This window comes from Salvia miltiorrhiza, chromosome 4 (assembly GCF_028751815.1).
Source record: "Salvia miltiorrhiza cultivar Shanhuang (shh) chromosome 4, IMPLAD_Smil_shh, whole genome shotgun sequence".
Classification (NCBI taxonomy): domain Eukaryota; kingdom Viridiplantae; phylum Streptophyta; class Magnoliopsida; order Lamiales; family Lamiaceae; genus Salvia; species Salvia miltiorrhiza.
This window is the reverse complement of record NC_080390.1, coordinates 54888363-54902348: the sequence shown is the minus strand read 5'-3', so window position 1 is coordinate 54902348 and position 13986 is coordinate 54888363. Positions and strand designations below refer to the sequence as shown.

Sequence of the window (13986 nt, the reverse complement as noted above, 5' to 3'; positions counted from 1 at the left end):
ACATAAATGGTTTATTTAACCCCTTTAAAAGTTTGCTTTTATAAAAAAAAACAAGAACCTAACAAACACCAAAAACACAAAAAAGTTGTCTTTTTTAGTCTGCATAATGAATATTTGTTAGAAAAAATATTTCCCACTAATTTATAAGTTCAAACCGACCATGAGTATTGAAAATTATGAAATTTAACCATATCCAATCACTCCCTGCCTAAAAAGAAAAAAGAAAAAAAAAAAAAGCCATATCCAATCATTCCAATTGTTTTAAAGTCTCTGCGTTGACTTTAACTGTACATGGATTAAGTTTCTTTGGACTTGACAAAGGTGAATAAAAGAAATAATTCAAATTATTTTTATGAAATTTATAAATTTGATTATCACAGTTACTATAATTTAAAATATATATTTTTCAAAATTGTTAATAGCATATTCTCTAACTTTGATTAAGAAAAATACTGCAATTAACGAACATAGAAGTATAAACTCACTAAATTTTGGAGTGCATGTCAAATTAAATCATCACACTTTAATAAATCGTAGATTTTGAATCATATAATTGTGACATAAAGAAGGAAATGAAATTAATATGACCAACTTTTGAGGACTTATATTAACGCTCATTAAACTAACCGACCAACTTCCAGCCTGCAGTTCAGAAAATTGTACTAATTGGAGTAAATATTATAATTATAATTATAATAATATTATTTACATGTACCATACCATTTATTTGCGATGTTTACGTGACCACCAATGACATGATGTATCATCATTTATCACTTTCATCATGCACTATGTGGTTATCCGAATTAATCATGTAATATCTTATATCTAAGTGGGTGTTTAATTATCCGATTGGAAAGTGCATGTTCCCAATCCTCAAATTACATATATTAATAAAATATTAAAAAAAATATAAATAGTTATAGCTTTATTAATTATCATAATAAATGCATATACATAACTATTTACTATATATTCTGTAAATATTAAATAAGGATAAAATAAGAAGAATGTCATAATTATACTCTCAAATTTTGGAATAGAACACTTATTAGGGAACAAGTAAAATATTAAAAATATGATATTTAATAAAAAAACGGAGGGAGTGCATTGCACTATTTTTCTCTTATCTTATACTTTTGTAGGAATATTGAAAATAAGGAAAAATAGCCACACTATTATTTCATGGTAATATTATCATAAACTGAAGTGAAATTGAAGAAAAAGAAGTTCCTCGAATTTTTTTTCCATTATATTTGAGGGGAGATTATCCATCATACGTACAAAACATGTAAAAAGAGTTAAAAATGAGTGACAATATATATTTTTCGCCATTTAATATAAACTCTTATGATTTTGTTTGGTATAATAGGGATAATAGTTGTAAATTATGAACTTTAATCAAATTTCATCTTTTTAGGTTAATTTAAAAATTTATCTGATAATTACTAATTTTTTGAATTTATCTAATTTTAGTAACGAGTTAAATTTTGAACTAATATATGTTTGACTGATTTTGGCAACGCAAATAACCGCTTTTTAACTCTTCGCAAAGTCGGTTATAGCGGCTGAAGTGAAAATACTTCATACTGATGCATCTTATCTTTTTCCACTTTTTGTTTATGTTGGACAATAAAATTTCAATCTTTTTTTATAGCATTTTTGCATATTAAATCTAACCTTTTTAAATTATTTCAATAATATCTCAATTTTTTTATTTGTCGATGAACTTGACAATAAAAAAGAACAAGATTAATAATGTCGAATAGATTTTTGAATCTCAACTCCAAGTCTCCAAACTTCTGCAATAATTTAAAAGATTAACAATGTTTTATATCCCCAATTTTCAGTATTTTTCATAAAACACTACAAAAAAACGCTAGATTTAGCTACGGAATTAGCTACAGAAATTATTCTGTAGCTATTCTGTGACGGAATTACAACGGATTAGCTACGGAAATAATTTGTTGACTTTAGCAACGGATTTAACGACGGATTTCCGTAGCAATACTTTCGCTACGGATATATTCCGTCATTAAAGTCAAAAAAATTACTAATTTTTGTTAAAAAAATTTAGCTACGAAATAACCGTAGTTAAATCCGTAGCTAAACTAAAACTGAATTCGTAGCTACGGACTCTATCCGTAGCGGGATATTGTGACTTATTAGCTACGGAATGTCCGTAGCAAAATCCGTAGCTAAGACCAAATTTCAAATCTAAAGGTGCAGCCGCGGTTTTTCTTAATAGGGAGAAGCTTATGAACTGCAAGCTGTAGAAAACTGAAAATCGAGGCCCAGTTTTTGTGATACTGTGGCTGCTGTTTACTACATTTATCTGAAAGGAATTTCCTGTTGCTCTTATGTTGCAGGGCAATCTGGTTCTTTCAGATATTGGATTAGCAGAGAAACGAGTTTATCATGCTGCTCTTAATGGTAATATTAGTATGCCTACTGTTTTGCATCAGAAAGACGATTGATAAATTCATCGTCTTGCTGTGAATGTGTAGCTAGTCCATTGATTTGCTAACGAATAAAATTTAGGCTGCCGGAGACTTGCCTGGAGCCAGAATCCATTACAATTATGTTGAGATCTGTAACTATTTATACACAAAATGATGGTCTGAATAATAAATAGGTACCTCATGAGCCATCAATGCAATACATGCTGATTTCTCATCTGACCTGCAATGCAGAAACTGTTAGATATAAACAGTTAATATGAAAGAATTCTGGAGTTATTTAAAATTCTTTTATATGAAATTAATAGCATTACAAACTTGTTTAATCTCACCATTCATTATCTTAAATTCTAAGACTTCAAGCATTAGTAGATAGGTTGCAAGTCTTTAACATCAATAAATGGAGTTATTCATCTTTCTTGGAGCTTAGTCTTTGCATTTCTATTTTTAAATTATGGATTCTGATAGTTTGTTATAAGAAATATTAGAATAGGGATGAAATTATACTAATAGGAAATAGATCAAGACATGTATTTCTTTAGTTTTTTTTTTCACTTTATTTATACATCTAAAGGAAACTAAGGGAAATTAGCAATACTTCAATCATTTGAGTGTAGCTTATGAAATTTGTTGGTTGTAGATTGGTTGAAACAAGTATATGTCTTTAATAGTGTATATTTTAATATGTTTTATATAACATTTTTTATCAATTAGGTAGAGGTACAAGAAATTGCTGCAGAGATGGGCCAATCTAATCCTAATACGCCCGTGGATATGAACAAGATTTATCTAGATGTCTTGGGAGGCGGTTTAGATAAAAAGCAAAGATTGTTCGGCACAGGTAGTCTCGCATTGACCTTGAAGACCAATATATCGGGAGAGAGTAGTACTTCAGCTATGTCCGACATTGACAAAGAGCAGTATGCCACTCGCCTAGGAGATGTAGAGGAGCAGCTTCAAGAGGAGCGAGAAAGGACATCTCGATTAGAAGAACATGTTAAAGTTGCAATGGAGATTATCAAGCAGTTGCAAGGGCAATCAAGCAGTGCCACTAGCCATCCAGATCCACCATCATATGTTCCATGATTATACATGTGTTTTGATTTTGATATCGACTATCTCTAGGTGCTTGATTTTGAAATACTTGTTAGATATGTGATTTTTAAACTATTTTGGTTTGTGACTACTATTTCTAGGTGTTTGGTTTTGAAATACTTGTTAGACACGTGATTTCTAAACTATCTTGATTTATGACTATTTTGGTTTATGACTTTGATATTGACTATTTTGGGATAATGAGTGTGTTGGATGTTGAAATAATATTAATTGTTGTTAGTTCTGCTAGAAATCGAGTATATAACAGGTTGTATTACGGTAAACAAAAATTAAAATAAAAATTACAAAATTTTAGCAACTTAGCTACGGATTAGCTACGGATTTTTCCGTAGCTAAATCCAAATAGCTAGTGAAGAAACTCTTGTCGCCGGATTCGGATTAGCTACGGATATTTCCGTAGCCATTTAGCTACGGATTTTTCCGTAGCTAAGTCCGTTGGTGACCGCTAGACGACGATTATGGCGACACACTCCGGCGAGGGATTTTCCGTAGCTAACATTAGCGAGGGATCGGATTTCCGTAGCTAAAAATTTAGCGACGAGCGATATACCTACGGACGACATCCGTTCCCGATCCGTAGGTAAAACTGTTTAGCTACGGAATTAGTGTTTTTAGCTACGGAAATTTCCGTAGCTATTTTGCGCGAATTTTGTAGTGAAATGTCTCCAATTTTCGTTTTCTCCCAAAAATCTCGAACTTTCAGTTTTTTTTTCATAAAATGTCCCCTTATACAAAATTCGATAACAGAAAGATGATAAAATACCTCGAACTTTCAGCCTTTTTTCAACAATGATGGTCCCCAAAATATTTCATTCGGTGAGATAAGTCATATTTTCGTCACCAAATTTTGCATAATGAGATATTTTATGAAAAAATTTGAAAATTCAATATTTTTTAGGAGAAAATGAAAGTTTGAGACATTTTATAAAAAATGTTCGTTAGGGACATAAAACACTATTAATCCTAATTTAAAAGAGATGTTGATTTAACTAGAATGGTAATGAGATCAAGAAGCACGTTATTTTAGGGTCCAAATTCTTTATTTAAAAGAGATGTTGATTTAACTAGATGTTGAGTTAAACTTACTTTATGTAAGTTAGACAATCTATAAACAAGACATCTAATCACCCCATTAAAAAATTAATAAAATCAACATTATTAACATCTTTGAAAAGGAAAATCTATACTTACGTGGTTAACTTATTGTCCATACAATTTAGACGAAAATGACATCATTAATTAGGGAAACAAGCCTTTCTAAGAATGTGCTTTAACTACTCAAAGGTAGGGTAGTTTTGCGAAGAATAATTGGTTTTTATCAAAGAAAATGATAGTTGCACAAATCTCATATAGTAATAATTAATAATCATGTCAAACAACCCCACCTACCACTTTAATTTCCATAATAATCATGTCATGTCTTGTCAAAAACCAATTACTTATAGAAAATTGTCCTTTTTTACTCTTTTTAAAGAAGATTAATAATGATTTTTTATTTTCTCCTGTAGTAACTTAAACTCTTAATTACTAGTTAAAGTGAATACATCTTATCAGGGAATACGTCTTATCAATTGAATTGCGCTTCGTTAATATGATTTTTTGCATTTATCACTTCAAGAATTAGGTAAATTTATTATAATTACCCAATATATCATATTGTTTTGTAGAAAATATTATTTATTTTATAGGAAGAAGTCTATGATAAAAGGGGTGATTAAAAATATATGTGCGAATTAGTATGTGAATGTGTGTAAATATGTGATTAAAAAAAATAATCGCAGTTTTTGTTGTGTATGTTCCTGTGAAAATATGAAGAGCTTTGAATGTGTCGGCCCATTGGGCCATTGTATATATTTTTCGAAAATGGGCCGTTATGTTTAATTTTTCATATTATACATTTCACAAGCCCAAGCCTATATTATATTGTAGTATCATACTTGTAAAAATATTTGAATACTGATTTGGGTCACGATTTTTAAAATGCCAGTTTCACTTACGTGGAATTAAGTTCCTTCTATTAGAGATACAGAAGCGATCACCTACCCACCGTGGGCAAGCATAATATGCCCACCAATGATGTGGCAATCTTAATTAGAGTAAGTTAATTTTAATTAGAGTGTGATTTGTTAATTATCTTTCCTAATTAAATTGCCACATCAGTGGTGGACATGTTATGCTTGCCCACGGTGAGTAGGGGATCGGTTCTGATTAGAGATAATCATAATTAATGATGATAGTATGTACTAGATAAGTACAAAAATTAAAAGGTCACATCAACAATAATAAATACTTTCATGATAATTACTATGTTTAGTTAAACAACAAATTGTTTATATATATGAGATATCATCCGAAGGAAAACTTATAAACCTTTCGGAAAATAGGGTATTAGAATAAATGTAAATGTATAAAACAAATTAAAACCAAAAAAAAAAAAAAATATGGACTAAACTTGAGCGGTGCTTATGGAAGGTGACTAGCATATAATTCCTCCCTATACATATTCCTATATAGAGAAGCGATATGTAGCTCATCTATTGTGAGCACTGCTCACGTTTAATCTATGTTACTAGTTTTTTTTTTCTATACATTTATTTTGATTATAATACCTCATAAATTATTATTGGCATCATTAAATTATAAATTATATAAAAATCAGAGCTTAATTTGTTCCTTTTTTTAATGTAGTTTGTAACTTTGTAAGATTGATGATGTCAATTTTGAAGTTATTTGAATCAAAATAAATGTGTAAAATAAAAAAATTAATATGGACTTAACGTGTATATCTCTTCTTCTCTACCTATACTCCTATACATATACAAATATTTGATTTACCTAAAAAAGAAAATATTATATACTTAAATTTGACAGAGACTTTTCTATCAGTTTTAGGAGACCCATTGATGTGCATAAGCTATAAGCCTATAAGCATTAGAAACCACACACTAAATAATATTATCCACATTGTGTGGCCCAATTTTGGCCCAAGCCCACCTATTTATTTCTTCTACTTCCAACTACCTCAAAAATTATCTGCTACTAACGAAATGACCATTATGCCCTCAATTTATGTATAGGAAAAAGGAATAGAAAATGAAAAAGGAAAAGAGAGATTCATTATCATGTTCATATCCTTTGTGCAATCCAAGGGCCATTTATTTGTCTCTTTTTGAATATCAGCAATATATTAATCTACTTTTTTTTTTTTTTTTTCTTGTAAAGAAACATTTTGTGGCCCTACTTTTTTATGGCATACAACTAGAAATTCCATTCCTTTTTAGTTTTCATACAGTGAATGATGATGTTAAAAACTTGTTCAGAAAGGTACTTACATGTATAGCAATAAAAATTAATGTCATGAGTTAAAAAATTGAAAAGAAACTTCAACATATGAATCTCTCAATAATCCACAAAGAAATGAAGTAAACCAAGCATATAGTTTTTCCTTCCAGTATTTCCCCTAAAATATGATATTGATAGATTACAATATTATATTACTATAACATAATAAGAAAAAATTGTACTAGAGAACTATTCTTTGCTACTGAAATAAATGAATAAAGCTACCCGCAAGCTATTCAAGACTCAATTCAAAATATATTTATTCGGAGCTTGATTCGATATGAAACGAGCTGAATTCGAGTTTGATTTTACGCTCGATAATTTAATTGTGTCGAGCTCGAACCTGATCGTGCACAGCTCTTGAGCTTGCGAATATGTTCATATTCGTTAATTTTTTAGATTGTTCACGAACTTTCAATCAAGTTAATGTACGAGTGTTAGCTCAAACTCGAATAGCACATTGATTAAGATCAACAGAACATTTTGATATATTTTTCAACCATTTCACGAATTTTTAACGAGTTTGAGCTCGAACGTCCTTAATACAATAATCTCACGAGTCGAGCTCGAACACTCGAATCAGGGACGGAGCCAGGGGGGCTAGGGGGGGCTAGAGCCCCCTCCCAAATTTTGAGTTTTTTTTTTTTTTTTAAATTTTTAAAATATATATGGATATATGCTTATACCTATTATAAAATAATTTTGTTTTATAAAAGAGTATTTGGTTATTATATTCTCTCATATATACTTAATTTAAGGATAATCCTGTTATTTAAAACTATATAATCTATGAAATATTGTTTGTTATTATTACTATTATACTTATCTTTTAATAAAAAATGCCTAATATGTATGAAATGCTAAAAAAAATTATAATGTATTGAAACTAATTTGTAATATATAATCTATGAACATGTTGTTTGTTATTATTATTATTATGTTTGCCTTTTAATAAAAAATGTCTTAAATATACGGAATGTCCAAAAAAAGTTTCGTGATATATTGAAACTATATAATCTATGAAAATATTGTTCGTTATTATTAGTATTATGCTCGTATTTTAATAAAAAAAATACCTTGAATATACAGAATGCCAAAAAAAAATTTCTCGAGGGCTACCGCCCCCGAACCCCCGTACAATTTCAGCCCCCCGAACTTAATTCCTGGCTCCGTCCCTGACTCGAATATTTAAACGAACTGAACTCTAACTTAATTCAACTAGTTTATAGCCCTAGACTTTATAGTGCATAAATAATAAAATATTAACAAGACACTTTTATATATATTTATTGTTTAAGAAAATTATCTACAAATATTCGAGGCAAAGCCAAAAACGGCCTCCAACGTTTTAGGGTACAACCAACAAAGCGAGGGTACAATCGCAGCGAATGAGAGCTCTATAACTGTAATAAATTATCGTTAAAATATCGGGTGAGAAAGTCAAGCAAAAGAAGCTCACTCTTATATTTTCATTTCACACAAACGCCGTCACTTATAAACAGCAGCCACACACAAAAACACACTCACTGCGTGCCGCATTCGCCTTCGCCCCCCAACCTCCCGTCTCTCCGCCCCCACAGCCCGCCGGCGCCGCGTCAAGGCGTGTGGATTGCTGTTTTCCTATTGATCGTCGACCTAGGGCTTTTGTCAGTGTTTTTCTGATTTTTATTTTGAATTTTTTATTTCGGGGATTTGATGGCGTCGGAGGATGTGAAGACGAGCGAATCGGCGGTGTCGAAGATTGTTAATTTGGCGGAGGAGGCGAAGCTCGCGAAGGAGGAAATCAAGCCTACTAAGTATCAAGTTTATAGTATCTGCAAATCTCTCATCGCTGGTGGCGTCGCTGGAGGAGTGTGAGTAATCTATTCGCTTTCGATTGTTTACGTCTGGATGTTTATACGTGGTTATAAAATTTTAATTTATGTTTTTCCTTTTTTTTTTTTTTTTTCTCGTGGATGTAGATATATGTTTGATTGATTCAATGAATGCCTTTTCACTATTGCTTGGCTCTCAGTTTTTGTATGAAATGAGATTTTTTTTTTCCTTTTATATTTACATTTATGATCCTCGGCAGCGATTTTGAAGAAACTCTGTCATTTAGAGTTTCTGTTTGTTGCTGTTTATATTAGACATGAAAGTTTCTATTTGGATTCATACGGCAGAAAATTGATACCATTAGTTCACTAAAGTGTGCTCGAACCAATTTTTGTTTGTCTTTCACCTTTTTTTGATGTACTGAAACTTTAATGATGCTCTCTTCTACTTTGGAGGAGTATATTTGAGGTGGAGCGGGAATAGAATATATGTGGAGTAATCTTTATAACCCATATTGAACGATTGATAATAGCTTTTTTGGAAGAAGTAATTCTAGCTTCTTTTCTTACTGATGCAAAACATCTTTTGGTATATGACTTGATGCATGTCTATTGCAGGTCGCGAACCGCTGTAGCTCCGTTGGAACGTCTGAAAATTCTGCTTCAGGTAAGTGATGATAAATTTAGAAGCTCTTTTATAATATGGGTTTCTAATTGTTTGTGTTGATTTAAAATTATAGTTGCAAGTATGACGAGGTGGTATATACATGGGTTGTGAACTTGTGATTTGATTTACTCATGGGTTGATAAATATATGTTGAGTACATACTCATGGGTTGGTATGATTTGGCTTTATCTTTATGTGACACTTTAATTTATATTGATAGAGGAGTCTCTGGATGATGTATTTTTGTTCTCTTCCTATGTCAGGTTCAAAATTCACAGAATATAAAGTACAATGGTACTATTCAAGGGTTGAAGTACATATGGAGAACTGAGGGATTTCGGGGCTTGTTCAAAGGGAATGGAACTAATTGTGCTCGAATCGTCCCAAATTCAGCTGTAAAATTCTTCAGCTATGAGCAAGCATCCAAGTATGCTCCTGCGATATCACATAATGTTCATAATCTGATTTCATATCTTCTTATTATTGTATGCCTTAGATGATTTTGATTATATTTTGTTTTTGTGCCTATTGAAGAATTAGTCACGTCATTTATTTTGTTTTTTATTGATATATATGTTCTGTTTTATGTAATCAGAAAATGTGAAGCTTATTATCTGGAGAAAGTATCTCATGACACATACTTATTAAAGGAAAAATAAATCTGATGAGATCATTCATCAATTGAAGTACTTCGGTCAACTGAATTCTTAAAATTCTTTCCTTGTTTCGAAGCAGGAGATACCATAATAACTGGTTTTCCACCTGTTTCTTTCTGGTTTATGTGATTATTGCACTGCTGGACAGTGTTCTCTGATTGTTTCCAATTATAAAAATCTTTCTTTTAACTCTATACGATAATGTGCATTGTAATTTTGACATGTTTATATGCTGACCTGGTGTTCCCATTAAGGAACTTCCACTTTCTGAAATGCATATTAACATTAGAAACATAACCATGAATCCATGATGCTGTGGAGCAATGACTCAATAGTAGGAGAGTTAAGATTTGTGAAAGAAAACGCTTTATTTATTCGGAGATAGGATTGTCCCCACCATATCTGATTATTGGAGTCACCAACTTGATTTTATTGCTAGTGTGATCATTGACCGATTTTGCTCTCTGTATCATATTATCATAGTTGTATCTGTTGAGCTGCTCTTGGTGTTTAACAGTTGTTTGTAACATTTTAATGCTTTGTAGCATGATCAACATGTCCTTTTGGCTATGGTGATATTCATTTTTTTTATCTTTAGTAGCTGCCTAGCTGGCATGTCTAATCCCTGGGAAAGAGTTCAGAACTTTAGTTTTCTAGTATCTTTATATTGGTTGTCTTGCTAATGAGATACAGTTGGGGCTAATCTGAACGTTGGTCATTGGTAGCTATTTCTCACAGAATGTGTTTTTTTTTCCTTCTTGTCACCCTTTAAGTTTTTTATTTTCTTTTTGGTTGCAGGGGTATATTATATTTATATCAGCAACAAACTGGAAATGGTAAGTTCGATGTTCTTATACTAGTTTTTATAACTTTGCTTTCTCTTGTCAGCCAATGATGACATTGCAATTCTGGATACCAAACTTTGCCAACCTTTGGAACATTGAGCCTAAATGAAGATTTTAATTTAGAATGGTCTATCCAATAAATCTCATAAAATATTTGTGTCTCCTTTTTATTTAATTATTTATACCTTTTCCTTTGGGGGTAATACTAGCTATATTTGTACAACTTTACATTTTTTTTCCTTCATTGACGGTATAACAAGTGTAGCAAGGTCTGTGTTCTCAAATTTCAAATGCGAAACATTAGGGCTGTATGAATTTTTGAATAATAACGTGTGAAATTGATCTTATAGAGGATGCTCAGCTGACTCCTGTGTTACGCCTGGGTGCTGGAGCTTGTGCTGGAATAATCGCCATGTCTGCCACATACCCAATGGACATGGTTCGAGGCAGAATTACGGTTCAGGTATCATGGGGCCTCAGTCTCTTTAGATGAAAAAGAAGTATGGTAATCTTGGTTGTAATTTAAGTATGATAACCTTTCATTGTTCTCTGCTGCAGACAGAAACGTCTGCTTACCAATACAGGGGAATGTTTCATGCATTATCCACTGTGCTTCGAGAGGAAGGCTTCCGTGCCCTATACAAGGGTTGGCTTCCTTCTGTCATTGGAGTTGTAAGTGCTGAAACAATTATCAAATTTTCTTGTGGTAATTAGCCTGACAGTTGGTGGTTTAGAATAAAAGTAGTTTTTTTTTTTTTTGATGAAATTACATTATAAATAATACAAACCACACACACACCCCACCTAGTGATTATTGTGGCCGAGAGTACTCGAACCTGTGACCTCTTGGAGAACAGGCAACCACCCCAACCACTAGGCCATCCCAAGGGGACAAATAATAAAAATAGTTTTAACTTGGCAGATTGGTTGTCAAGGAGACAATAAAGAGTTTGTCCATTTTCAAAGAAGAAAAAGATTGTAAAAAACTAATATCTCACGATTTGAAATTTCTTCGTGCAACCTGACTGCTAATTGCTAATTAAATTAAATGCTGAAAGCTACTTCAATGCCTGATAGCAATCTGAAAGTTTTAATTTTGCCTTGGATTTTCAAAATAAGTCAGTTGTTTAATCGGTAATTACTACTCTATATTGGTTCTGTTAAATTCTACTTTTCTTAATTTATACTTAATTCCCTTTGTGACTGAATCTGTTTGGTCATTGTTGCTTGTGAACAACACCCACATCTTTGAAAAAAAAACTTGCTTTTCAGCTTAACATGATCTCATTTTGGATCTTCTTTCACGTTATTCGGTTCTAGGAGTGCTGATATATTTGGTCGCAGGTACCGTATGTGGGTCTCAACTTTGCTGTGTACGAATCCCTCAAAGATTGGTTAATCAAATCTAAAGCCTTTGGGCTTGTTGAGGATAACGAATTGGGTGTTGCGACAAGGCTCGCCTGTGGGGCTGCAGCAGGCACAGTCGGACAAACTGTTGCCTACCCACTCGATGTCATCCGTAGGAGAATGCAGATGGTTGGATGGAACAACGCTTCCTCAATCGTCACCGGTGACGGGAGAAGCAAGGCGTCCCTCGAATACACAGGTATGGTCGATGCTTTCAGGAAAACCGTGAGGCACGAAGGCTTCAGAGCATTGTACAAGGGCCTGGTCCCCAATTCAGTGAAGGTCAGTCTCCATACACGAACTCTCCCATTCTTCTGTCACCTAAGAATATCAACACGATGCTAAAACTCAGAAAACGTTTATCAGGTTGTCCCATCGATAGCTATTGCATTTGTGACGTACGAACAAGTGAAAGAGTTACTCGGGGTAGAGATTAGGATATCCGATTGATTCATCTTCGCGGAGTGGTGTGATGTCTCACTCTGTTATTTTTGGCTGAGGGGAGGAGGAATTAGTGTTAGAACCCTCTTCTGCCGAGAGCGAGGGAAGCCGCGTGCCGTTCTAACCTATCTGTGTTCATATATCTATCTCCTGTGACCAGTTAGTTTGCTCAGTAGAAATGCTGTCTGAATAAGATTAGTGCAGAAGAATGATGCCAATAATAGCTTCTCTCTTTATGTTTCTGGTTTTATACTGTCTCAGGTGAATCCTTTTGTTTTTGTCTCAATGCTATATGTTGAGGTTATTAGCTGATTGAAAATATTTGGGGGTTTTCTCTTTAGTATGGATTTTTAGCCTTTTTGCATTTCCGTTTGAGACATATATATACTGGGGTTAATTGTCCGTGAAATACCGAATTTTCGTCAAATTATAGTTTTTGTATACAAATTTTAAAAGGTAGTATGGTAATTATCGAAATTTTATCGAATTCTGATTTTGTATACAAATTTTGAAAAGTAGTATGGTAATTATTGAACTTTTATCACATTTTGATTTTGTATACAAACTTTAAAATGTAGTTTGATGGTAATTATTGAACTATTGATTTAATTTGATTTTGCTACTAATTGACATTTTGGCTAAATTTAATGCTTATATGGTTGGTTATAATTGATGTGGTATAATCGGTGAGGGTATAGAACGATGTATTTGATGACACATCACAATCATTATACAAAAATTGTGTAAATTTAGATTATTCGGCTAGCCATATCAGTAATAAATTTAATCGGAATGTCAATTGGTAGTAAAATCATACTATTAGATCAATATGTTCAAATTCATTTGTTTGCAACTTTCGTTCTTTAGCGAGACTGTCCACAAACTTAATTTCAATCAAACTAATGCACGAGTTGTGAACAAGCTCAAGCTCGAGTAACTTGTTTATTAAGATCAAGAGAATATCGTTGATACAAATATCTAACAAGTCGAACTCGAGCTCAAACTCAAATACAATATTATCGAGTATCACAAGAGTCGAACTTGAACACTCGAATATTTAAATGAGCTAAGCTCGAACCTAATAATATTTGACTTGACTCGACTCGTTTACGGCCCTAGACTCTAGGGGTGAATAAATAATAAAATACTAACAAGATACTTTTATAAATATTTATTGTTTACGAAAAAAAAAACATCGCCTATTTTTAATTTTTTTTTATTATCTACAAAATGCGAGGC

The 13986-nt window shown here is 32.4% G+C and overlaps 2 protein-coding genes across 2 annotated transcripts; both read left to right on the top strand.

Moving 5' to 3' along the window:
• The first annotated feature begins 2291 nt into the window (after positions 1 to 2291).
• Positions 2292 to 3735, top strand: LOC131020785 (uncharacterized). The gene is made up of 2 exons (XM_057949806.1): positions 2292 to 2433; positions 3174 to 3735. Exons 1-2 carry the CDS (start codon positions 2419 to 2421, stop codon positions 3543 to 3545), a joined length of 387 nt encoding a protein of 128 aa, XP_057805789.1. The 5' UTR covers positions 2292 to 2418; the 3' UTR covers positions 3546 to 3735.
• Positions 3736 to 8260: 4525 nt separating this feature from the next.
• LOC131020781 (mitochondrial adenine nucleotide transporter ADNT1-like) lies at positions 8261 to 13111 on the top strand. Its single transcript, XM_057949800.1, has 8 exons — positions 8261 to 8770; positions 9350 to 9398; positions 9662 to 9825; positions 10853 to 10890; positions 11250 to 11362; positions 11458 to 11571; positions 12244 to 12588; positions 12673 to 13111. Exons 1-8 carry the CDS (start codon positions 8613 to 8615, stop codon positions 12754 to 12756), a joined length of 1065 nt encoding a protein of 354 aa, XP_057805783.1. The 5' UTR covers positions 8261 to 8612; the 3' UTR covers positions 12757 to 13111.
• The last annotated feature ends 875 nt before the right edge of the window (positions 13112 to 13986 follow it).